The 25134-nt window shown below is 37.2% G+C and overlaps 1 protein-coding gene across 6 annotated transcripts in view; it reads right to left on the bottom strand.

The window, feature by feature from the left end:
* Positions 1-25134, bottom strand: part of pcdh7b (protocadherin 7b) — a 144901-nt gene that overhangs the window by 59316 nt on the left and 60451 nt on the right. For 2 of the 6 annotated variants that reach the window (XM_038298178.1, XM_038298175.1), the window contains exon 2: positions 17338-17533. The exons of 2 other annotated variants lie outside the window; for them this stretch is intronic. In XM_038298178.1, the coding sequence (XP_038154106.1) occupies positions 17338-17533 (196 nt within the window). Of the gene's footprint in view, positions 1-17313; positions 17534-25134 lie in introns of all 6 variants that reach the window. 2 more of the 6 variants (XM_038298177.1, XM_038298174.1) reach the window with 1 other exon arrangement.

The following is a 25134-nucleotide window of genomic DNA, read 5'->3' as shown; positions in this document are numbered from 1 at the left end:
GTTTACATTATACAAACATCCTGATTTGTAATCTATGGTGAAATCAGTGGAAGCTTTGCTCATGCTTGTGTTATTTTCATTGGGATAAACAGACAAGTCCCGTCTTAGGCAATTTGCAGCAGGACTTGCCTTTCAGTTGAGAAGGAGCTTGCAAAAGACCTTAAACTTGGAGCATTCCGTGCTTTCGCTTGTTTCCACAGTCTGCAACAACACAGAAAAAAAGTCTATAAATTTATCGCTAAGAGCCCTAAAGCAGGGATATCTGAATCAAATTCTTGAGGGCCAGTGTCCTGCATCTTTTAGATGCATCTTTGCTTTAACACACCTTAATCTGAAGAAGTGAGGACCAACCGACTAACCCCAGGCCCCATGTTTCGGACCCATCCCTACAAGACACAACTTAATGCTACCTATGTACCACTTCAAAGCTAAGCTTCATAAGCTCAATACCACCTCAACAACCTTTTTAAATATTAATGTGTTTATTTTAAGTATTTGGAGTTATTTCCCTAAAAACTACAGGAAGTTTGAGACTTGGAGAAAACCCTTCAAATGTATTTTTTTGTATTGGCATAGAATAAATTATTATAGTTGCCTTTCCCATAAACACAAGACCTCTTTTAGACATTGGTTTTAAGGTTAAATCTGGTTGGTACGTCATATTTTTTATTTATTTAAAAAAAAATTTGGCTTGATCTGTCTGATTTTGTCCCACCTTATACAATAAAAGACGTTGAAAACGATCTGAAAATAACAGTTTTTCACCTTTCACTTTTCAAGCAAATGTGGTCATTGTTTGGACATAATTCATGTCCTTTCAATGTGTTTTTAACCAATTTGTGCTTGGTGGGATAATGCTTTGGGGACTAATAGCTAAACCTGTTGACTGGTAAAACCAAAAAAAAAAAAAATAAGCTATTTGGAAATGGCTGAAAATGCAGTAAGCTATGGGTCTTTATCCCTTGGGAAGGTATAGTCTGCTGTAAAAATTGTTGTAATGTCAGATAGTTGCCTTAAGACCTGAACACACTGGTTGCATATGACATTTTAATCTCTGATGAGATTTTATTTTGTATTTTCCCCTAAAGCGGATGTGTTTTACTTTGTAACAGCATCTCTCTTCCTGTCAGACCCATGAAAATGCCGCTGAATTACTGCGTAGCGACCTGGGCTCTATATCAGTCGGAGCTATGCAAGCCCCTTTACGTAAAATCATGTTGAGTGTGATTATCGCCATTGACTTTCAATGAGCACCAAAAGCAACATCCTCGTCTGACACAATTATCTGTAGTATTGGATGCAAAATCGGATTCGGTGTATTTTGGCCTTTACTGTGGCTGCATGAGGGTGTAAATTTAGAGGCACCACAAACATCCTGTGGACGACAAATGACAGTGAATGTATTAAAATAGTGTCTTTTTGAGCATGTCTAGGGATGTGCCCAGTCCTCAAATCTTCTATTATCACCAAAAAATTCTGAAAGCTTTAACCTACATATGGCATAGTTATACCAAAGTTAGTTCCATCTGTCTATTATCGGTTTACCAAAATTCACCAATTGCAATTGTCTTGCACTGGAATTTGATAAAATTTCTAATCCTAGAATATTTCAAATGACTCAATCCCCTCTAACATATTATCAGATCTGAAACAAATTCTGTGTGTATCATCTTGGACTTCTACTCAGTACAATAGCGGATCAATGGCAATTTTAGTTATACTCAGTAAAGTCACATTTTTCTGTGTTAAATGACCCTCCCTGACATTCTAGAGAAGTTTTAAACTTTGTCTGACAACAGACAATAGTTTCAAATAACCATTTAAAAATAATAGGGGAAGTCCATACGATGTACAGATGATGGACAGGTCAAACATTTATCTGGTTCCAAACAGGTGAACAATGCATGCCAATACAGCTCATCTCTTTTTGGATTCTAGATGCAAAAAGCAAACCAAAGCAGTATCAACTGAGCTCTTGCACCTCTGTAAAAAAGGCACAGTGTTAATGCCAATCGTTATGAGGATTTCATGCCTCACAGTCACCAGGGAAACTGTTTCAATGGACCGAATAAAAGGAAAGCCCTTAGTCAGAGGTCTCTCAAAAAGCACATTAAGTTCCACTGTGACTGAGAAGGATTGTTCAGGGTTATGAAAAAATACAGAGCATGCTTTTTCCTTTTAAAATTGAAAAAAGGACTGCATTGGATTTGAAAAAGGTGTAGATTTATTTTCTGACACATGCACGGTATACCTTGGTAACTCATTGTATCACTGAGCAGAATCTTGTGAAAATTTTCAGCTTAAGGGTAGTCAATGTAAAATTCCTTTGCAAGCAGATTTGTCAGGGAGATATTACCCCTAAAGGTGGGTGTACTTGCATATTTAAATGTCAAGGTATTCGGGAGTTTGTGTGTGTTACGGCTTTCTGTACATCTCCTCATATGTAGAGGTGCATGCACACATTGTTATTAAGCCCTCAAGCAATGGTGATGTCAAAGGTTGTAGCATGTGTGGCAGGGAGACCCAAAAAGCTATAACCATGGGAGAGCGAGGGAGTCTCGTCTCTACATGTTTGCTCTTTACTTTAATCCTCCACCTCCTTTCCTTTCGACCTTACCTCCAATTCTTGTTCCTCCCTCGCTACCCCTCCAAAACATATGAGACACATTAAACAGTCTCTTCAAAGACAGCAGGCGAGAGAGGGAGACAGAGAGAGAAGAAGAGCACAAGAGGATAATCCTCCCTTCCTCCATTGTTAAATGCTTTCATCTATTTTATAAGTCAAAGAGCAAGGAGCTAAGGGGCAAAACGAGAATGGGGGTAGAACTAAATTCTGATGGGGCTCTGCTGGTCTTTTCAGAGCACTGAGAATAGATGCATCTGTGCCAGAATTCAAATTCTTATTCTGAAAAACTTGCACGCACAATTTCACTATACTTTAACGCTTGAGCAAACACACATATCTCACATTCTGCAAACCTCTTAACCATTCAATATTCATTCTATAAGCACTTAATGAAGGATTAATACCATAACTTATCTACTGACTTCACTAAAAGGGGCCTTTAAGTTCATATTCACTATGTAGTCACAATCTTTAAAATAATCAAGAAACTATAAAAATAAAAATGTATGGTTTATATTAGCAATTTTTGGGGTTCAAGTTTACTATTCAAGATTACAATTTTAGCTAAAACTTGTAAGTATTGTAGCTATAGTTGCTCTACAAATGCAGCAAATTTGTACACCTGTGAATGGATCTGTAGCCTACCTATGCATCGAAGTTACAAGCAAGAAGGTACCGTTATTGCAAATGTTACAAAGGTAACAGAATATTTAATTGGGGATATGTATAAAGAATGTAGATATTCTGTTGTGTTCAACTTATCTAATACCAGTACAGTTTTTTCTACTGCTATACATGCGGCATATGAGTATTATTTTTAACAATATCTGCTGTTCTGAAGGACAGCTTTAGCACTCCTAAAAGAAAGTCTTTAACCTTCAGCTTGGACATCTTTGTCAACCAGAGGCTATACAAACAGAAAGAAATGACCAAAGAGGCTATTTCTTTCCCCTAGCTGTCACTCTGTTGAACCAAATGAACACCTTAAAGCCAGGATAGTTAGATCAGCATCATCCCATGTCGCACCACGCTCTTTTGATGCCACATATTGTTAATAGGCAGAGAAGAAGTTTGTGTTGTGAATAGGTGAAGAGATCTGTGAACTGCAAAGCCGGACACGCCAGAAAATCTGAGAAATAAGTCTGCTGACTGTAAATAGGAGATGACGCAATCTGCTCATGTGCTCTTTGTTATCAGAGAACGAAGCCACAGATGAACCGTGCCGAGCCCTACTGTTGAACTAGTAATAGTTTTAGCACCGTTCGGTTGTCTCTGGCACGGTCCAGTTCAGTTGTGTTCCAATTACACACGACAGTTAACTTGGTTACTGTGTTCGGACCATCCTTTGCACGGTTTCAAAATGGGGCTATAGTTTCTACGGTCTCAGGACTAACAACCCTTTTGATATATGAATGGAGGTAGAAAGTATGAATATTAGTTGGATATATTTAGCAAGACAATGATCTGTAGTGTACCAGCAAATTCACTCCTGAAAAACTCAAAAAAATAAATTATTATGGCTGTTAAACATTTCTTTTTGTTAGACTTGGAGCTTTCTAGATAGTATTGGAGAGAATAGAGCTCTTTTGGTTTTGTTTATTCTAGGCAAGATTTAGTGGTGTGCTGTGCCATGGCACAGGGAAGTTGAGTGCCCCTTCTATCATATAGTATTGTTTGGAATAAATTAATACAGTTGCATCGAAGATAACGAAAGTGTAGGTTGTCAGTGTAGGTTAGTTTTTCTGATAGATTTTAGGCCAGCAGAGAAGCCTTTGAAGGCCCTGGCCGCCCACCACTGAGTGAGATACTCAGCAATAACAAATAAGAGTTTCACACAACTGCAACCTCTGGTTTCCAGCTTTCCATTTTTTATTTATATAAAGAACATATTTTAAAAAAGACCAGTAATATTGCAAAAATTGTCTTAAATTCTGGCTAAAATATAATACTGAATATTATGTATTATATAGATTATATAGAAACCACAATACCGCTTTTCAATATTTTTTTTGTTATGTGTTGAGGGTAGGATATTTTATAGGTTTTCCCCTTACCTTTTTTTAATAAAGTTTATACAACCAACCATCTGTATTTAAGCTTCAAGTACACTGGAGTCTTATCCCAGTTTACATTTTAAATATTATCGATTATATCCCACAGTAAATCTGCATTTTTTTAAACTCTTATGATATAATCATAAAATGTAGTTTCGGGCAGATTGCTCCCTTCTGGCTCCCTAATCCCATGCGCTTGCTGACATTAAATTCAAAGTTTTAAGTGAGTGCATGCAGGGGATTAAAGAAAATATAAGTGGTTAGTTTCCCCTTATGTGTAAGATGCAAACTCAGTTAGGATTTTAATAACTCTGCTTGACTCCCACATCAGTAATCCAAGTACTGCACTGTCTTAAAATACAACCAGCTGTCAGTCAAGAAGTTTGCTATACTAAAGGACAATATATTATAAATAAAGCTATCCCTATACAGTTTTTCTTCATTTGACTTGTAGACTTGGTGTTTTGGATTATTAAACAATTTCTATTTTCAGTGATAAACTGAGTTAAAACAACTATTTCTGGTCTTAATGTTACATTTATCAAGGGAAGAAAATCTATCCAAATCATTCTGTGCCTTTGGGAATAGAATTCACCGCAGTTTTTAAGTCATTATTTACAAAATCCTTTTAAACGCATTAGTACAGTACAGAAAAAAAGTAAAATAAAATGAAAGAAAACGGATCAAGTCCTCACAAATGTATTTAAAAGGAGCCTAGTCATGTTATATGACTGATTTTAAATGACCCAACAAAAGCTCACTCTGATTTTATACAAATTTTTTTTTTTATTTCTGAAAGGTAATTGCATCCTGCTTGTAAATTATATCTTTTTTGTTTTGCTTTATTTTACTGTATTCATAGTTTTAGCTCAGTTTGATAGTAAAAAAAAAAGCAATTTTCATGTATTTACAATAACAACAGAGATATGATACTGTGGATGTGTACAGGGGGTGAACAAGAAAGTAGCCTACAGCATCTATGCTTGTTAGCACCTCCAAATTAAGTGTGAAATAATCGAGAAAAGTCCAAGATGCATAGCGAAAAAAAATCAAAATAAATGAATAAAACATATTTGAATCTTAGAGGGATAAGAACAAAGCAGCGCTCAGAAATCAGTATGAAAATTGATGCTCACTGAAGAGGAAGCTAAAGGTGCTGTAGCGTTCATATGTGGCTGCTAAGTTAATTTTGCGAGTAAACATCCTTATTAATACTAATGTTAGTAACGGCAATTTTATTCTTAGTCTCTATAGTACTAACAACCTTTTTTATATATTGATTGAGGTAGAAAGTATTGCTATTAGTCGGGTACCTTCAGCAGGACAAAAAAGGAAAGGGTCTTGGCATGGCCAAGTCAAAGCCCAGATTTCAATCTGATCGAGACAAGGTGGGAAGACATTTAACATGTAACACTTCAAAACCCCTTTGCGGTTTCTGAGTCAAAACAACAGCAAAGAAGAGTAAGCAGAGTATAGAGACATCCTAGACTCATTAGTTATCAGAACTGATGGCAGCTCCCTGATGGCAGTTCCCTCCTTAGGGTGGCATCACCAGTAAATGGGGAAGTTACATCTCTTATGGGGCCAGGGAGGTTAAGATAGTATTTGAACCTTGCATTTTTTTGGTTTACCACAACCTTAGTATAGTAATCTAAAGCATACCAACAACCAACTCCTGAAAAGCCCAAAAAAGGAAGTTTTACAGCTGTTTAACATTTTCATATTTTTAGTCTTGGAGCTTTCCAGGTAGTATTGGAGAGCTTGGAGATCTTTTGGTTTTGTTTATTCTAGGCAAGTGTTTTGTGCTGTAGCACAGGAATGTTGAGTGCCACTTGTATCACAGAAGCACTTTTACTCCAGACACACCAAGGTTATTACTTTACATAAAAAATACACACATGCAAGTCATTAGCATTCCATGTGAGAACATCAGCATTCATTCGCCTGTGTTTTGACAGTTTTACAGTGCTTGGCTAAGTATTTGAGTCATCAAAGCGGTTCAATTAAAGAAAAAAACATGATGTCAAAATCCAAAATAATGCCCTGTAATTGCTGTCAATTAGCGGTAACAGCCGACGATGTTGGCAAAGTGAAGGAGCTCCTGAAAAATAATATTCAGTTTACCAGAAGGAATGCCAGTCTACAGCCTGGTGAAGATAGGATGCACAAGCTGTTGTGTAAACAGGGACATGTGGGATAGCCCACAATAAAAAAATAAAATAAATAAATATCGGTAAATATTCTGTAAATATCTTCGAATGTTATTGTCATTTTTTCTCTGTTTTAGAAAAGAATATTTGAACTTAAAAGGCTGAGTTTGAGCCAGTGGTGGAAAAGGTCATAGATGGACTGGCTGAAAGCCAGGTAAACATTATGTATTAGAGAATAACAGATTGAAACATAGCATGCATTTACAGATAGAAAAGGAAAGTGCACATGATTTGCAACTTAACCTTTAAAGATCCTCAATACCCACTTTCGCACATCCATAGTTACAAGGGTTTCCTTACTAAATTTGATAAAAATGCATTTAAATTCAGCAATATTCAAAAAAAGATGTGATGCTGTTCAGCTCAGCTCTGTTTGTCATTTAACACACGGAAAGTTCTGTGGTCTTGTAAATGTTCTGTGTCTTGATAAATGTAGAACACCTGATGGTACATGCAATACGAAGTATGGGAGAATTTGTTCCAGCAAATATCTTTTTTTCCACAAGGTGTGTGAGTGATTGTGCGCAAGATATATATATATTTATAAAGAAAGGGCAGCAAGAGACAATTCTTGCACACAAAGTATAGTGTGGCAAATGCATGAATGAATGTATGAGGGGACCTAGCTTGGCATTGGCCTGTAGAGCGTGTTGACGCCTGAATGTGTTGTTTTTCAGAACTTTGTGATTTTAAAGTCCCTGAAGTGAGAAAAACAACAGTATGAAACAGAAGAGGAAAGCCTTCACTGTGTAGATATGACTGTAGTGTGAAGTCGCCATGCAGGACACATATGCGCATAAATACACATGCTTTTTTTTTTCATTTCACAGTAAAAAAAAAAAAACTTGGCCCACGTTCCAATAAATAAATAAGCTCTGCTAGAAAAAAAAAAGATTATTGGCATTCCCTTCCCATGCAATAAGACCACACACAGGGAGAGACACGGGAACCTGCTGCGTCCCAGTGCTGCACACCTGATGTTCTAACATGCTCCAGCAAATGCGACTCCCCTCCCCACGACTCTATGTCCTAGTCATGCATAGAATCCTAACTGGATTTTTTAGCAAAAAAAAAAAGGGAAAGTCAATGCTGACCGGGAAGAGTGAGGAAAGGAAGTAAGCTCAAGAGGGAGAGCTTCAAAGTAAAAAAGCTGAGAGAGGGACAGCAAGAAAGGCAGGTTGGGACATTGGGAGGATTTGGTTGAATGCCTTGAGAGGTGTTTAATTGGCTTTATTGAAAACTCCTCCACCAGATCATCCCCTTACACTATACCAGATAAGTATACCTCTACAATATACATGGATGAAGTTTGGATGCATTGTGTTTTAGTGAGAGCTAAAGGAAATTATTTCATCTTCTTTATTCAACCAATGCCCATGCTATTTGGAAATGACACAAATTGCAGACCCCCGCTCTGTCACACCCAAAAAAGCACAAAAATGCAATTGCCCGTGTATGACTGCAGACCCTTATTGAAAACACAGTCATGTCTCTGCAGCACCCTGAAAATCCACAATGGTACAAATGCTCATTTGAGCACACAGAACTGCAACTGTCAACCTTACTTGAAACCCCCTCAAAAAAACCCTCTGCTCTAAAACAATATGGCTGCTTTGTTTTGGCAGAATCAACATTTACTGTTTGCACCATAAAAGAGATTGACTTGATGTAATGCTTTTCTCACAGTCGGTGTGTGTAAAGCTGCTTGATGGCTTTTATAATCTCTGTCAGGTGTCCTTAAAGAGACAGAAGCTTAAATGGAGCATTTCAGACAGCGGGTGGCAAGAGGTGGAGTCGCAATGCACCATGATAAAAATAAAACTCTTTAGAACATTAAAGCTTATAGACCTCTTAGAAATATTTAACAATTAATAAAAACTTATACAGTAAATGACAATAAAATAAGGCTTAAATACAAAATAAATGAAATAACTAACTGTTAACATCATGGATTTGACTTAATTATCTAACGTGATTTTTTTTTGGAAGATTTTACATGAAAGACCAGTGCAGAGTAGTGTACATTTTTGAAGTAGAAGATTGTTTTAAAATTTGTATAAATAAAAGCCCCCACTTTACCCTGATAACCCTAAATACAATCTAGGGCAACTAATTCCCTTCCTGAAGTTGCCAAAATAAGGGTCACTTGTGTAGTTTAAAATCAGCATGAATGCAGGCATTCAGTAAAATCCTCAAGGTTAGTAAGACTTTTTTAACATACAGTATAGCATCATAATGAGTTGGGAACACAGCAGACGGGTCAGGGATGAACATGGGAAGAAGCTTAAAACAGCATAAGACTATAAGACGAATATCCCACGCTATACGTACCGCATTGCACTTTTTAATCCCTCATTTTAAAATGGGAGACTATGGCACAATCTAAAGGGAATGACCCTACTGGTGTACATATTATGGTTGAAAATTTAGCATTTTTGGCTCCTGCTACATTTTATTTCTCAAAATTCAACACTAGTAAACTTTTTTCTATTTACATTAATTTTTAGTTAGTTTCAGCTGGATGGTTAAAAAGATATACTTACAAATATGCTTAAATATTAATATTTTAGAAGAAATAATCATTAATCTTTTAAATAATCCTTTAAATAACATGAACACCCAAATAAATCCCTTCCTCTCTTGTCTTTATAAAACTTCAAGGTCATGACAAGTTTAAATAACGATGTGATCTTAAAAGCAGGAAAAACAAACATTTCAAAGCATACCTTATAAGCCTTTTTATTTAGGTGAATCAAGTCAAAGTTCATTCTATTTCTCGCCTATATTATGGTGAAGTCATTGGAGAACCCTCTTTATAGCTCCAAATTCCAGACTGTACTGGGGTGAGGTAAATGAGCAGGTAGCTTGTGTTACACTTTAATGGAAGCATAAATAATGGCGCAGTGCCTTTTCTCTGGCTTCATTCTGCAAATTCACCATGCTACAGGGTTAAGATTGCAATGATGGGACTTCACAGTGCCCATGTGGGGAGACTGAGAGGAAGATGAGACCATGGATGTGACACTGGGGGATAATTTGAATACCTGCCTGCTCCGGCTGAGCAGTGATCAATCACTCCTGTGTCAACCACCACTCCCTGCTGGCAACTTCTTTGCTCATGTAACCACCATCCCTCAGTTTTTTTTTTTTTTTTCTTGCTTCCCATTCTCTATTTCACTCTTTTTTTATTAATGTTCTCTCTATCTCCGGGTCTCTTCCCTGCCTCCTATCTTTCAATCCAGTTTCTATGCTCCTGTGTAGCGTGTTCGTCTTTCAGTCTTTTTTCCCCTCTTAGCTTCCTCCTTTTAACGCTCCCCTTGTGCTTTCTCTCACATCATCTCTGCAGGTTTTCTTGTTATTTCTATCTCCCTTGCTGTTGCCTTGCCTAAGGATATCACACAGAGAAAAGGGCGAGGGCTAAGGGGACAGATGGAAATGAATGAGGGACACAAACCGTGACTGCAGGCACACATGGAATGTAAACCCTGCTGCAATATGCACATGACTCCAAACCATTCACAGTGCACGGGGCTGATTATAACCCCTTTCATTCCTGCCCTGCTTTTAATTTTCCGATTAACAATCTAGTGATTTTATTCCTAACTGTGTGCACAGGCTGTAACCTTAGGGGAGGGCGATGGGCAAGAAAAATCGTGTGTAACATACCGATTGATGGGGTGGGCGCCTTCTGCTGGGTGATTTCTCACTACACTGCTCTCTTCAGTTTAGCAACAATGGGCATACTAACAGACCACTCATACTCCCACCAAACTTTAGGGAAATCAGACCTAAGACCAGCGCTCACTGCCCCTCTGCTGTTGAAATATGAATGGTTTTAATTAAACAGACTCGCTTTGCCATCTGGCCCTAAAATTGGGGCTGCTAATGAACAGACTTGCACACAAACATGCAGACATGTGCATTATTAACTAGGCTAAGCAGCCTTCCAGCGGACGAAAGGAACAACAATGTAGTAATCTAGTGAGGTGGTTAAAAGAGTTGCAACATGATTGAGCTTCTCGTGCCGGAGGAAGGGTGTGAACAACGGTGAGAACTCCTTGGTTTCCATGACACCTTATGTGTGCTCTTGCATTACTTTTTTTTTTCTCTTTTTCACTTCATTCATTCTTCACTTGGTTTCTTGCAATTATGTTGGAAAAGTCGTAGGCCCTGATCTTCAGAATGTTTGCATGTCTTTGAACAGGTGAAAATGTGTTTGTATGTGCAGATCTTCAAAGAAGACACAAATTGATTTGAGACTGCAATTTAGCAGACTTTGTGAAAACCTTTTTTTGCATGTGTGCTTTTATCAATATGCAGATCATATTCTTATGACTAAACCAGAGAATTAATGATTGGAGGGAAGGTAAATGTAAATATTTACCTCGTGCAAAGCTTTTTTCCAAATCTGCGGCAGCAGCTTTGCATCTGTTTCAGTATTTCTAAAAGTGAGGTGCAAACCGAAATGCAAGAATATCTGCAGTCATTGGTGCCAAAAAGTAAGCATTGGTACCATACAAGCTGATGAAGAGAAATATGATTTGTAGTTACAGAAACACTGTTTCACAGATATGTGGAATTAAACATTTGTAATATGTTTAACTCCAGCAGGAACCATTGTTTTTTCCCTTTCAAATAAAAGCATTTAAATCCTTCCACTCCCTTTCTTTTAATCTTTGCATAGAGATGTTGTAACTATGGTTTTTATAGTGTGAGAATTGTACTCTAACATATGCCAAGTGTATTTCCATCAGAATGAGTCACAAATAGCCTAGGCAGAATATTTTTCAAGAAAGTTTTTCTTTTTAAGTTGCAGTTCAATAAGAAACTGATTTGCACATGTCCACATGGGATGCATTAGCCTTGCTCATCTTTGCATGGCCAGTGGCGGCCCCGCATTCACTTTAATATAAGCCCAGTTTTGAGCACAAGCATTTGAAGCCAAAGTGGAAGGTTACAGAGATATATATTTCATTTTTCCTATACAGAAAGAACCAACCCACAATGTAATGATGCATGCTATATGGATCAAATGCAAAGGATCATTGGCAGTGTGACCTAAGGCGACTGTCACAGCACACACCACGTATCTGCAATGATGTGCTGAAAAATTATATTACATCTTCAGTGCTAGGAGCAGCTCAGTTTTCACACATACCTCTTGCATAGAAGCGCTTCACAAGCCTCAGTCATCATGAAAGAGTGACTTGACGGTGTGTTATTTTGAGGTGTGCTTGAACTAACACGGTAAAAATTGAAAAATTCTCTGCCAACCCCCCAACCCATCCCCGCGGCAATGCAAAGATCAATAACAGAGCAGGGGCCTTTGACCCAGCGATAACGGTGTACATCTGGAAGGGCTCTTTGACTTCCAGAACGGCCTAATCGGAGTGTTTGACTCCAAATTCTCAGCGTTTATGAATATCTGATGAGCACTGGGGTGAGCTTATGAATAAGTGAGGGGGACCAGCTGTGCTAGGGAAAGAAAATATCTAAAAAGACTTCAATGAAGATACCACCACTGAGCAACATATGGAGAAAGGAGCACCACAAACATACAGGTGCATCTAAATAAAGAAGAACTAGATATGTTTATTAAGTCAGTAATCCAAATTAGTTAATCTCATATTTTATTTGTAAACATCAATTTTATCTATGTAGGACATCCAACTGTCAATACCACTGTCAATAACAATAATATAAATATATAAAATAACAAATGCAAAGCACATACTAATAATAATTGAAAATATAAAAAATGAGGATATCAAAATATGCTAAAATTTATAAGTGAATCTGCTCAGTTTGAATTAATGGCCAGTGTACATAATAACTTAAATAAAAAGAGACTTTCCTGTTGTTATATTCAAGTGGCGATTGCTCAAGAGTCCGGGCACAGCCACAGCGAAACCACGGCCCTCTCTGGTTTTCACCCTAGATCTTTCCTTTGGCCGTGCCAAGGTTTTAGATAGATAAGTCATAGATAGAAATTAATATGTAACTATTATTTATTCTTAGCTTAGTATATCATAGTAGCCCTGAATGTTATTACAGATTTTAACAAATTTCTGTTGAAAAAAAACATCAACAGAAAGTTGAATGCAAGAAAAAACTGGGCTATAAAAAAGTACATCTTTTAATCCCTAGGCGGGATAACCAAAGCCTTGAGTGGATTTTGAAGCATAGTCTATTTAATTTGAATCTGTTTACTGCAGTGTATTTATACATCACATAATCAATATATTATCAAACAAATCAATTTACATAGAATTAAATTAAATTAGGGCTGCAACTAACAATTATTTTTCAAATCGATTAATATTTTAATTATTTTTTGATTAATTGATTAATAGTCGGACAGCCAAAGGTTCCTTAAAGAAGACTACTTGCAAACTTGAGGAGTTCTGGATAAAGCATATTGACAGAAAAAAGATTTTTAATTATCTTTTGCAAAATGTTTATATATATATATTTTTTTTTTAATCTTGGTATAATCACTGCTCTATTAAATGATTAATCAAGTACTAAATTAGTGAATTATTATTTTAATAATCTGTTAATCAAATAACATTTTTTAGCCCTAAATGAAATTATTTACATCAAAAATTGATCCTATTCAGGTTCCATATATAATGCTGACCAGCATAAAGTTTTCTATAAAATGGCTGTTTTTGCCAAATCGGGCCTAAACTTAGTTATCCCAAAGCCAGGTTACACACTGATATTAAGGATGTGAGCTACAACTGTCCTTGTTTCTTGAGGTGAGGCCATTTTTGAGGCAGAACTTTGGGTATAGTGTCCAGTTTAAGCAGAGAATAGAGTAGAGCTTTCAGTGACCCATAGATTTCCTCATTGCAGTAAGACAGTCAGATTGATTCCTGATCAAGTTTGGAGTATTAAAAAAGTACAGAACATAATTTTAGTAGCTTAACATGTACTATAAATAATCATTTTTCATTTCATTGTTTGTTTTGGTTCTCTTTTTGTATTGGTCTTTTGTAATATTTACATTTTTAGAGAAACAATCAACAAAGGACAGCCATTTTCATCAAAATGACCAGAAATCAATAATGCTATGTGCTTCATAAAATAGGAGTTTCACCTTTAATATTGAAATGATGATGTCAATCAATTTTCCATTATATCTAAATGACAGCATGTATACAGTTTGATTATCTTGTGTCAAAATATGTGTTCAGCAGATATTGTTCTGATTTAAAGGAGAATATCCATCTCTGCACTGTATCTTAAGTAAGCAAACTAGATCCTATAATGACAAGTTGAATAGATTTGTGTTTTATTAAGGGATACAATTTGCTGTTTTCAGCCTGACCTTGATGAACACGATAAGGAAGGAGGAGGAAAAAAGGCTTTGTGTGCATTTGTGCAAGGGTTGAAAGAATGTAGGGATCAAGAGCGAGAGGCAAACAGTCTGCCTGTGTTGTCTTTGTGTGTGTTCATCCCCCAGGGGGAGGCGCAAAGGTGGCCACTAGTGAGCAAGCATTTATGTGCAAGCAACTACACTGGAGGACGACTGTTCGAGGACACTGCGTGAACATCAGTCGAAGGGAAGAGAGTCAGACATGGGAAAAAGGTAGAGATCCAATAAAAGGGACATTTCCCTTCGTCTCTCACTGTGAGCCAGAGCAATCGCAGTCAAACATATTGAAAAAAAAAAAAAAACTAAGAGAACCAATGTATTATCTTAAGCTTCATTTGGAGTATTTACAATTATCTAAAGGTAAATCTAAGTCAAGAAAAAAAAAATACAGCATCATACAGCAAATACGCCTCAAACCAGCATACACACTTATAGCACAAAATCTTCAAAAACATACCGCTTAAACTTGCTGTTTTAAGCACCACAGTAAACTATCCGCTAAGTTTAACGTCACGTCACTACAGGTTCTTAATTAACGCCATGTGAGTGCAGCACGTGTGTGTGTTGGGTGGGGGGGAGGTATTTCAAATCTGTCAATCATTTTCAAAGATTGTATTCTCTGAATATGTTGAACAGGTTATTGTCTTACTTTCACACTTTGCAGACTTCACCACATGTTTTTTACTATTTCTAGCCTGGATAAAAGTAGCCCAGCTGGCTAGCACCATTGCTTTCTAACAACAGAGTATAAAGAACAAAAAAATCTATTTTTTTTCTACCATTTCCATTTGCAGCCACATGGACCTATATGAAAGGAGCGGTTATGCTAAATCACTATATAAGACTACAGGGGAATTTTGTTTTTCTTAGAGAACTAATTCTCCAAACTATCTTTATTATAGTGCCCTCCAAAGTGGCTCTACAGCTCCAGTATGTTCCACTGTTATCCTCAAAATATTTACATCTTGACTTTGGCCATTTGTTGGATGAGTTAAAACAAAAATAGTAAATAAAAAAAATCCCTCAAATCAAAAAATTCCAAAGCCCCAACACCTTTTAACAAGTTGTCACAAAATGTTTACAAACTTCAGCAAATTTTGAGAGAAAAACTGACATGAACTGTTCCATAACACTTGAGATGTTTTGGAACAGATTCTCCTGAAATTGGATGTAGGTCTGGAGTTTGGTTGGGCCATTTTAACTAGATGTACATAAAAGTATATGTTTAGGATTGCTGTAATTAATGGAAGGCAAACCCCTGTCCCACTTTCCATCCTTTGATGCCTCATCTTCTAATGAGCTCCATTCCTGAGTTTCGTGTCCCTTCAAAAAAAGATCCATCCCTGTAGCATGCTGGCACCATCGCTCTGTGTCACAATGGAAATTCTGTTTTTCAACGTCATGTGAATTGTTAGCTTAGCTTACAACAGTACAGCTTTTTTTCTTTTAAATGTAACTTTGGTCAATAAATGCCAGTTTTTTTGTACCTTAATCTCAATAATCTCATCCAACAAATGCCCTGTCAACAGAAGTCCCACCAGAGTTTGAATCTCCACATCTTCTCCACGGTTGCCACAGGACCGCTTCTGTTTTTTTTTTCTTTTTCATGGCAAAGACTGGAACGAGATGAATTTTCATTTGTGGAAATAGTTATGTTAGCTTTTACCTGGTATGTAATGTTGGTCTATACACTATGATCTTAATATAATGTATCAGTGTTTGTAGTTGTATGAGAAATTGTGAAAAAATGAAGGGGGTCCAGATCTTAAGGAAGGCACAGTCATTTATATCTGACTGTACATTTATAACAGTACAATTTGGATTGGCTAAATGGCTACAAGTGAAATTAAAAAGCCATGTTGGTATACATTATACTATTTCTAGAACCCTTTGTAGGTCAAGTAATACTATTTTTATTTCAAGACTGGATTTGACTGACAGGACGACCATGTTTGTAATCTGAAAGTCTTGCTAGTGGCTGTCTAAGCTAAGGTTAAAAAAAAACTACTAAGATAGGCCTTCTATATCTAAAAGACAACTTTAGACTGTCAATTGTGCACAAAAAAACAACAATAATTAAATAAGCAGCAGCTACAAGGACAGATCAAAGCTACATTTTGAGTTTAAGGTCAGTGCCAAACAATCCCTATCCAAGTCAATTCTCTCAGGATAAAGCAATCGTTTTTGGTCTAGAGAATATTTTTGACTTGTGATAACCATGCAGATCCACCATTACAAGTGTGACATCTTCATCTTTTGCATGGGAGGATGTGAATCTTTAAGCCATTTGAATATCACTTGCTAAGCTCTGGTAGAAAAGCCTCTGCTCTTAGGCTTAACACTCTCAAGACAGCTACTCCTTGTTAAAAGTCGCCTCAGACTCCTCCGCTATGAATGGGACCATTACCCTCATCGCTTACTGCACAACTACTCACACAGATACACACACACACTCACAAATGAACACACATATGTATCTATGGATATCTTTCTCTAAATCAAAGCAATGTGAACGCTTTTAGAAGAGCTGCAAGCCAAAAGTGCATTGCAAATCAGAGTGGCAGTTGTCTGTATAACTTCTTTACGATTCTGGATGAGTTCTGGCTTCCTGCTGTGCCCCTTTTTCATGTCAATTAAAGAAAGCAGGGTAAGATGGTCATATCATAAAGACAAGCTGATCTACATGAGAAAGAGACGAATTGTGATTTCTTCAAGATGCAGAGCTGGATCCTTTATAATGTGATAAAAGGATCAAAATGACAAGAAAGAGGTTAGATTAATAGGGGACGCCTCACGTTGCTTCTTCGATTAGACAAGTCTGATGTTTCCTAATAACAAAACCGCTACAACCAGAGCTGCTACATTACAAAAATGAAAGCTCACCTTAACTGATACAATCACAAATCTGAATTAGGGACATCCCTGTCTGTTTGTGAGGCTGTCTACCATTGAAGACCCTGTAAGAAACCTAAAGCCAAAATGTGCGTGTGTGCTTCCTATGTCTTAGCGGATTCTTAATCTCCTTTCTGTGTTTGCCCCTACCATTTTCCATGTGCTCTGCCTCACCGACACTGCCATCCGGCGTTGTCCTCTCGTAGCTGTCCTCAGGCAGGGGAAGGGCGCCCAGCCGGGGGCCCGAAGAACTCTTGCTGCTAGGTGTCTCCGATTCATCCAGGCCACTGTCGTAGCAGCTCTGCAGCGATCCCTGCTGGTGAGGGTCCTGGGGCTGGCTCACCACCGAGAAGGTCACTCGACGAAACGGCTACAAGAGAAACCAAATGTCCGGGGGTCACTATAAAAGGGACTAGTTTGGCTAGCTTTTCTTTTTTTTAAGGTATTATTTCGGGAGTTGGCTCCGCTGAAAATAAGACAGGGGCTTTCAGATAAGCATATTAAGGATATAGGGAAAAAGGGGTCAAAAGAAGTGCGGAAGTGAATAGGCGAGAATTTAAAGGATCCTTTAATGGTGATAACAGGTAATCTGACCCTCCCTTCCCAATCTAACTTCCACAGGAACAGAGCAAGACAGTTGCAAGACTTTAGCAAGAAACATTTGCCTCAGTTGTATAAAACCTTGGCAACCAAGCAGACCCTGTGTTTTATAAGACTAATTTGACCACTGAAAGTAAGAAGGAAGACCTGATTTTAAAGAAGAAAGCAAAGCTAGAAGGTAAACATTGGAAGCATACAGAGGCAAAGCCACTTGTTGCCACGTTACCACACAAAGAGTTCAGCTAGGTGAGAGGAAAGTTTAGGCTATCATTACAATACCTCTGCTTCAGCATATTATGGAAGAACATCATATGTATGCTACTACTACTGACAGCATATCAGTGAGACAAAGGCCTATTCCTCACTGTCTACGCCTGTTCAGTTTTCTTCCTATGGCTCTCAGTCCCAATAAGAAGCAGCACAAAGGTAATGGCAGAGAGGAATGATACTGGGAGAATGAGCATGAAGTGAGAAATGAAAGACTCTGCTTGGTCGTTATAACAGTAAATGACATAACAAATTGTTATTGCCATTCATTAATTAGATACAAACACTGTCAGAGCTCGCCTATGCTGCTGCAAATGTCCATGCACCTTGCTGGTGCAAAGCTCCTTTTGCTCACAATCCTTCTCCTCCCACTGTCATCGCCACTTCCTTGTTCAATCAGCAGAGTATTACATGGGGCAGAGGCTCATTACTCAAAAAATGTTCTGCCCAGCCTCATCACACATTTGTTCCCTTAATTCCCTCACCTGAGGAAGATGAAATGGTTAGCCTCAAGTGATTGCAATTTAAAATGGTAAATGTCAGATATCTTTTTTTTTTTTTTTTTTTTTTTTTTACAAAAAGCAGATTTTAGAGGTATAGGTATAAGTTCTAACTCTTTTTAAGGTGGCCTAAAACATTAGACTCAAGCATTATATGATAGAAATTGGAAGAAAATCATTCATCAATCAGAAACATTGATACTGTAGCTTCTAAGATTCTTTTTTGAAAATACTTTTGTCTTTGCTTAAAGAACTGTCCTTAGCCACATGAAAAAATTTGTTGGCTCCTACTAAGAATGCAAACGCAAACAGTATTTCATGACCGGTCTAAATGTTCATAACACAGTAACCAAGGCAGAACTCTTTCCATAAAACGACAGAAAAGGTTCCAAATGCTTCTGTTTAGATAACTAAAATGGATTAAAGCTAAAAAGACATGTAAATAAATACATCTACAGTATTGATGGTAAAACAGTGTGGAACAAACATAATAAAACCAGACTTTTAATGTCTTCTTTGACAGAATTAGATAGGCTAATGTCAATATATTTTTCTTGGCTACATATATAAATGCAAATACTGGTTGTCCAATGATTTTGCTGTGTTTCTAAATTTAGGTGGCAACCAGCTTGAACATTAGACTAGAATAGAAACCTAAAAAAATGACATGAATACCAGTTAGCTAGCTGTACTGTTCTAAACAACTGATGTAAAATAAATAGAAACATATAAACTATGTTATTTTTTTCCCTTCGCTATTGCAGTGTTATATTTAATTTTTATTTTTTTTACTTTAGAATTACTATTATTTTGTTCAATGTGCCTGATAGGATAAAACACAATACTTTTTCATTTATTTATTTATTTCACCCCAGTTCTGTTTCTCTGGCTGACTGAATAACACAGCAATCTTGGCAATAAATCATGTTTCCATGCAATTACAATCAACACTCGACAAATAAATTGGTATAAATATTCATGCAGATTTCACTTGGCTGGTCAAACATTTGTTGTATAATAGAAACGGAAGCCAGTAGGAAAAAAAAATCCCTATAGGTGTAATAACAGTAGAAAAAAATAGCTGTGACAATATGAAAACATTCTGTTTGTTTCATAGTGCTCTATTTCTCCAAAGCAAATGTTAAGTGTGATGTTTGTGCTAAGAAGTCTTAGCCAGCTTATGAGGCACAAAAACTTGTCCTTTTTTGCTATAGAGCAGTCCCTTTCCATCGAGGAAAATGCAATTTTATAATGAAAAAAAAAAATAAAAATAAAAAATACAATCTAATGAATTTCAAGCTAGTTGCAAAGAAAGACTAGAACGGCAGAGCACAATTAGGGAAAATCGAGTTGGGGAGAGAGGGAAAAGAACCTGACAAGAAAGGGGGGAACAAATAGATTTTAATTCACTTGAATTTCCTTACTTGTTTTCTCATGAGGAAGAGAGAGAACAGAAGAAAAGAGGGAAAAAAAGCTCATTTGTTAGCAGACCAGAAATGCCACTCATGCGGAGATTGTGAAATGCTTTGGGTTAGAAGCTGCAGCCATGATTATCTGCAAAACTTATCATAGTTTGGAGTACTTCTGATTTCTTTATTTTTATGTTATTTTTCTCTTATGTGTACTTTAAATATGATGTCTAGCTTGCACTTTGGGTAAATTATTTCTGTTTTTTGTTGTTGTTTTTTTTCATCGCTGGGTTTTATTTCTTTAAGAATTTTCTGTTTTGTTCAGTGACTAGCTTTGATTTTTTAGTCTTGTCATTAGTTAATGTCTTCTATGTCTTAGTTTCATTTTGTTCATGGCAGGTTTCTTTTATAAGATCTTTCCTCTGTTTCAGTATGGCTTTGCTATTTTTCTTTCTGTAATTAGTCTGATCTTGTTCAGCTGTTGTCTGTCTTCTTTTTTTATTATAACGTATCATACAACTTAAGTAAATTTATGGAGAGCCTTTATTTGATTCTCCTTTGCAAATTGGTGTGATATATTTTCTTGTCAGTTTTCCCCCCTCTACAGGTGAAAACAGGCTTTCATGCTCTGTAATCCAATTTGGTCAACAGTGAATGAACTTTTAGATTTCCATTTCATCTCTCTACCTATGTTTATCCCTTCTCTGCAGCTACCTGTTTAAAACCCTTCTTTTTTTAATCAGTGAACTTTGAACAGTTATCACACAGGTCAGAGTATTTTTTATAACAATCATTACTGTGAGAATTAGGTATATACATCATGTCTGAGTGTTCTTATTTAATCATGTTGCATGACAATGTTTACCACTTGGATTATTTACTCTTTTGAACATCACACTTTTTTTTTCAGAAAATCTAACATACAGTATTACACAGAAATTTTGTGATAGACCATCAGAACATAGTGCCTTATTATAGCAGTAAGTAAAGCTAAATGAATGTGCTTCATGCAAAAGGTAAAGTTTGGGTGGAAACTAACACTAGGTATTGCGTAGTCAATGTTAAAGTCAAAGTCAATGAAAGGGGATTTTATCTATACAAAAAAAAGAAAATGCCAAAAGGTAGCAGGACATCTAAATTCAATAGAGAATCTGTTGCAGTAATGGGATATAGATGCTCACAGAAACTGTCCATCTAATCAAGCTGAGGCATTGCTATTTTGCAAAGAAAATCTGGAAGTGTCTAAATGTGCAAAGCTGGTAGATGCATGTACTTTAAATGGCTCTAAAAACAGTAAAAGTTTTTTTTTTTTTCTGAGTACTAAGAGAGCTTTAAGGTTTTCAATTCCAAGGATGCTAAAAAATCCTTTGGCGCCTCAATTAGGCACTGCTTTTTGTAGGTTGCACAAAATCTAACAGACCACATAAAAGTTTGTGGACTGCACTAACTGAGTTTATGCACTGGGCGGCTTCTCAACCATTCTTACTCGATGCATGGGTTTATAATTACACCTACCTTCAACAAAGCCTGTAGATGAAATGAACGATAATGGAACTGTTTGAGAACACGGTGTGTGTAATTTCAGCTGTAAATACCTTTGGCAGATGGCAGTGACCCACTACTGTGAACCACAGGAAGTAATTGTGGCTGGGTTGGACTCGGGGCGAGGGGAGCAAACATAAACTGCTGGTCCAGTGTGTTATTGCAGTCAACCCTGAGAAATGAAGGGATGCGGAGGAGGGGAGCTTGAGCAAGCAAGATAGACTAGGAGATAAAGAGGCCAATTGAAAATGAGGGGAGCCAAAGAGAGATGGAGAGAGTGACGGAGGGCAGCGACATATGAGTGCTGCCATGATTGCCAAAAGCGCCAGTCGGTAATTAAGAACCCGTGTTTCATTTTTAATGGGCAACCAGGCTGTGACCTGATACACCACCTGAGACACACTAAGGGAGAGCCAAATAGCCACGGCATACAAAAACAACATACTTGCAGGGATGTTAAATTGGCTCAATCTAATTGCTTCTGCCTGCTTAAATGCAAAAGAAACTTGATGCAATTCCAGGGCTGGGAGTTGCAAAAGATTGTTAGAAACACAGTTACTGAAGTGATAAATGAGACAAATGCCCTCAGGCTGAACTGACGGCTAATCAATTGGAATCTGATCAAGGTGGATTCAAGTTCGATTTGGGTTCTGCCCAGTTGTAGTTAATTAGGGTGTTACAGAACAGGATGGTGAAAATTGTGGACCTTCGTAAACCAAAAACAAGTGTTAAGGCTGCATGTCTGGAGCTTTTCAAAATACAGCTATATATTTGTATGTTTTGTAAAGTAGCAAGACAAATTAAAGTATTTAACAGGATTTTTTTTTGACACACACACATAAAGTATTAAATATTGGTTGTGTAAAAGTAAAATGATCAGTCCTTGTCAGACTTATTAAGAGAGTCTGTTAATATCTATTTATAAGACTTGCCAAGTGTTCTCTATACATAGTCTTTGCCCTTTTCACAAGGCAGTTAAAACGCTAGATAATATATAATCATGTTTTTGTCTAAGTTCCTTTCATTGTTTGAAAAATATTTATAATTTATTAAAATGTGGGAACGGTGGACGAGGTTGTGTTAGCCTTGTTAAGGGAATTGCCTGCTAAGTGTCACGTATCATACTCTAGGCTGACTGATGGCCTTGGCCCTGTCAAGCTCTGGCACACCTCTTCATGCTCCCCATTTTTCTCCAACTTACAACTCCTCCATGAACATTCCTTATAGGTTGCTCTTCTATAAACAAAAAAAAGTGACACCATATGGAGAAGAAAGAACCTACTCAGATACTCCAGCAGAAAGGAAAGGAAAATAAAAAAAGACGTATTCTCTTTAGTCTATCTTTTTCTGCTAAAAAATAAAATCAAAAGAAAGCGTGCAGGAGAGAGAAAAAATAATAAATCTGAATGCTATACTCTCAATTTATGTCAGCAAGTTGTGAGGTCATATAATAACCTGGCACAAAGCCAAGTAACATAATTTTTAAACACTTTTAAAAGTATTTTTATGGCGGCCATGATGGGTAACACACCATCTGTCAGACCTGATGATGCCATTAGCACTCCCTTGTCGATCTTACCCATCCATATTACCATATGGTTTTTTCAAGAACTGATTGAACATGGATCAAGTGATTGTCCTTCGGTGTTTCTCCGTTACATTTTTCTTCTCTTTTTGGCATGTCCGGCAGATGGATCATTTGCACACATGGATGTTTTGGTGAGGTTAGGCCAAACAGAAGAAAATCCTGAATACAAACGTTCTGATGCTTACACTGTTTTACAGCTGGGGTTTTGACATGAAAAGTTCACATTAGGTACAGAAAAGTGACCCTTAGGGACCTTATCAGGTGAGTTTCTTTACAGATCTTGCACACAGAATAATGTTGCACTTAGACAAAAAAAATAAAGACATAAAGTGGCTAAAGGTAGATTAAGAAGTAAACAATAAAGTTATGAACAGAAGCCAACAAAAACTTCACACAAATGCCTATTCTAAGCTACAACACTTTTATTTTTTCTCTCCACTTGTTTAGGACTGCCTTTGGAATAGGGCATCGAATACACTATACAGGTGCTGGTCATAAAATTAGAATATCATGAAAAAGTAGATTGATTTCGGTAATTCCATTTAAAAAGTGAAACTTGTATATTATATTCATACATTACATACAAACTCATATATTTCAGATGTTTATTTTGTTTAATTTTGATGATTACAAATGACAACAAATGAAAATCTCAAATTCATCATATCAGAAAATTAGAATATTACTGAAGACCAATAAAAACAAAGGATTTATAGAAATGTTGGCCAACTGAAAAGTATGAACATGAAAAGTATGAGCATGTACAGCATTCAGTATTTAGTTGGGCCTCCTTTGGCCTGTATTACTGCAGCAATGCGGCGTGGCATGGAGTCGATCAGTCTGTGGCACTGCTCAGGTGTTATGATAGCCCAGGTTGCTCTAATAGTGGCTTTTAGCTCTTCTGAATTGTTGGGTCTGGTGTATTGCATCTTCTTCTTCACAATACCCCATAGAATTTCTATGGGGTTAAGGTCAGGAGAGTTTGCTGGCCAATTAAGAACAGGGATACCATGGTCCTTCAACCAGGTACTGGTAGCTTTGGCACTGTGTGCAGGTGCCAAGTCCTGTTGGAAAATGAAATCTGCATCTCCAAAAAGTTGGTCAGCTGCAGGAAGCATGAAGTGCTCTAAAACTTCCTGGTATGTGGCTGCGTTGACCCTGGACCTCAGAAAACACAATGGACCAACACCAGCAGATGACATGGCACCCCAAACCATCACTGACTGTGGAAACTTTACACTGGACTTCAAGCAACGTGGATGAAGTGCCTCTCTTCTTTTCCTCCAGACTCTGGGACCTTGATTTCCAAAGGAAATGCAAAATTTACTTTCATCAGAGAACATGACTTTGGACCACTCACCAGCAGTCCAGTCCTGTTTCTCTTTAGCCCAGGCAAGACGCTTCTGACGCTGTCTGTGGTTCAAGAGTGGCTTGACACAAGGAATGCGACAGCAGAAACCCATGTCTTTCATACGTCTGTGTGTGGTGGTTCTTGAAGCACTCACTCCAGCTGCAGTCCACTCTTTGTGAATCTCCCCCACATTTTTGAATGGGTTTTGTTTCACAATCCTCTCCAGGGTGCGGTTATCTCTCTTGCTTGTACACTTTTTTCGACCACATCTTTTCCTTCCCTTCGCCTCTCTATTAATGTGCTTGGACACTGAGCTCTGTGAACAGCCAGCCTCTTTAGCGATGACCTTTTGTGTCTTGCCCTCCTTGTGCAAGGTGTCGATGGTCGTCTTTTGGACAACTGTCAAGTCAGCAGTCTTCCCCATGATTGTGTAGCCTATAGAACTAGACTGAAAGACCATTTAAAGGCTTTTGCAGGTGGTTTGAGTTAATTAGCTGATTAGAGTGTGGCACCAGGGGCCATCAATTTTGAACCTTTTCACAATATTCTAATTTTCTGATATGATAAATTTGAGATTTTCATTTGTTGTCATTTGTAATCATCAAAATTAAACAAAATAAACATCTGAAATATATGAGTTTGTATGTAATGTATGAATATAATATACAAGTTTCACTTTTTAAATGGAATTACTGAAATCAATCTACTTTTTCA

This window comes from Cyprinodon tularosa, unplaced genomic scaffold (genome assembly GCF_016077235.1).
Source record: "Cyprinodon tularosa strain WSP-4 unplaced genomic scaffold, ASM1607723v1 ctg400, whole genome shotgun sequence".
NCBI classification, from domain to species: domain Eukaryota; kingdom Metazoa; phylum Chordata; class Actinopteri; order Cyprinodontiformes; family Cyprinodontidae; genus Cyprinodon; species Cyprinodon tularosa.
This window is presented reverse-complemented; position numbering and strand designations above follow the sequence as displayed.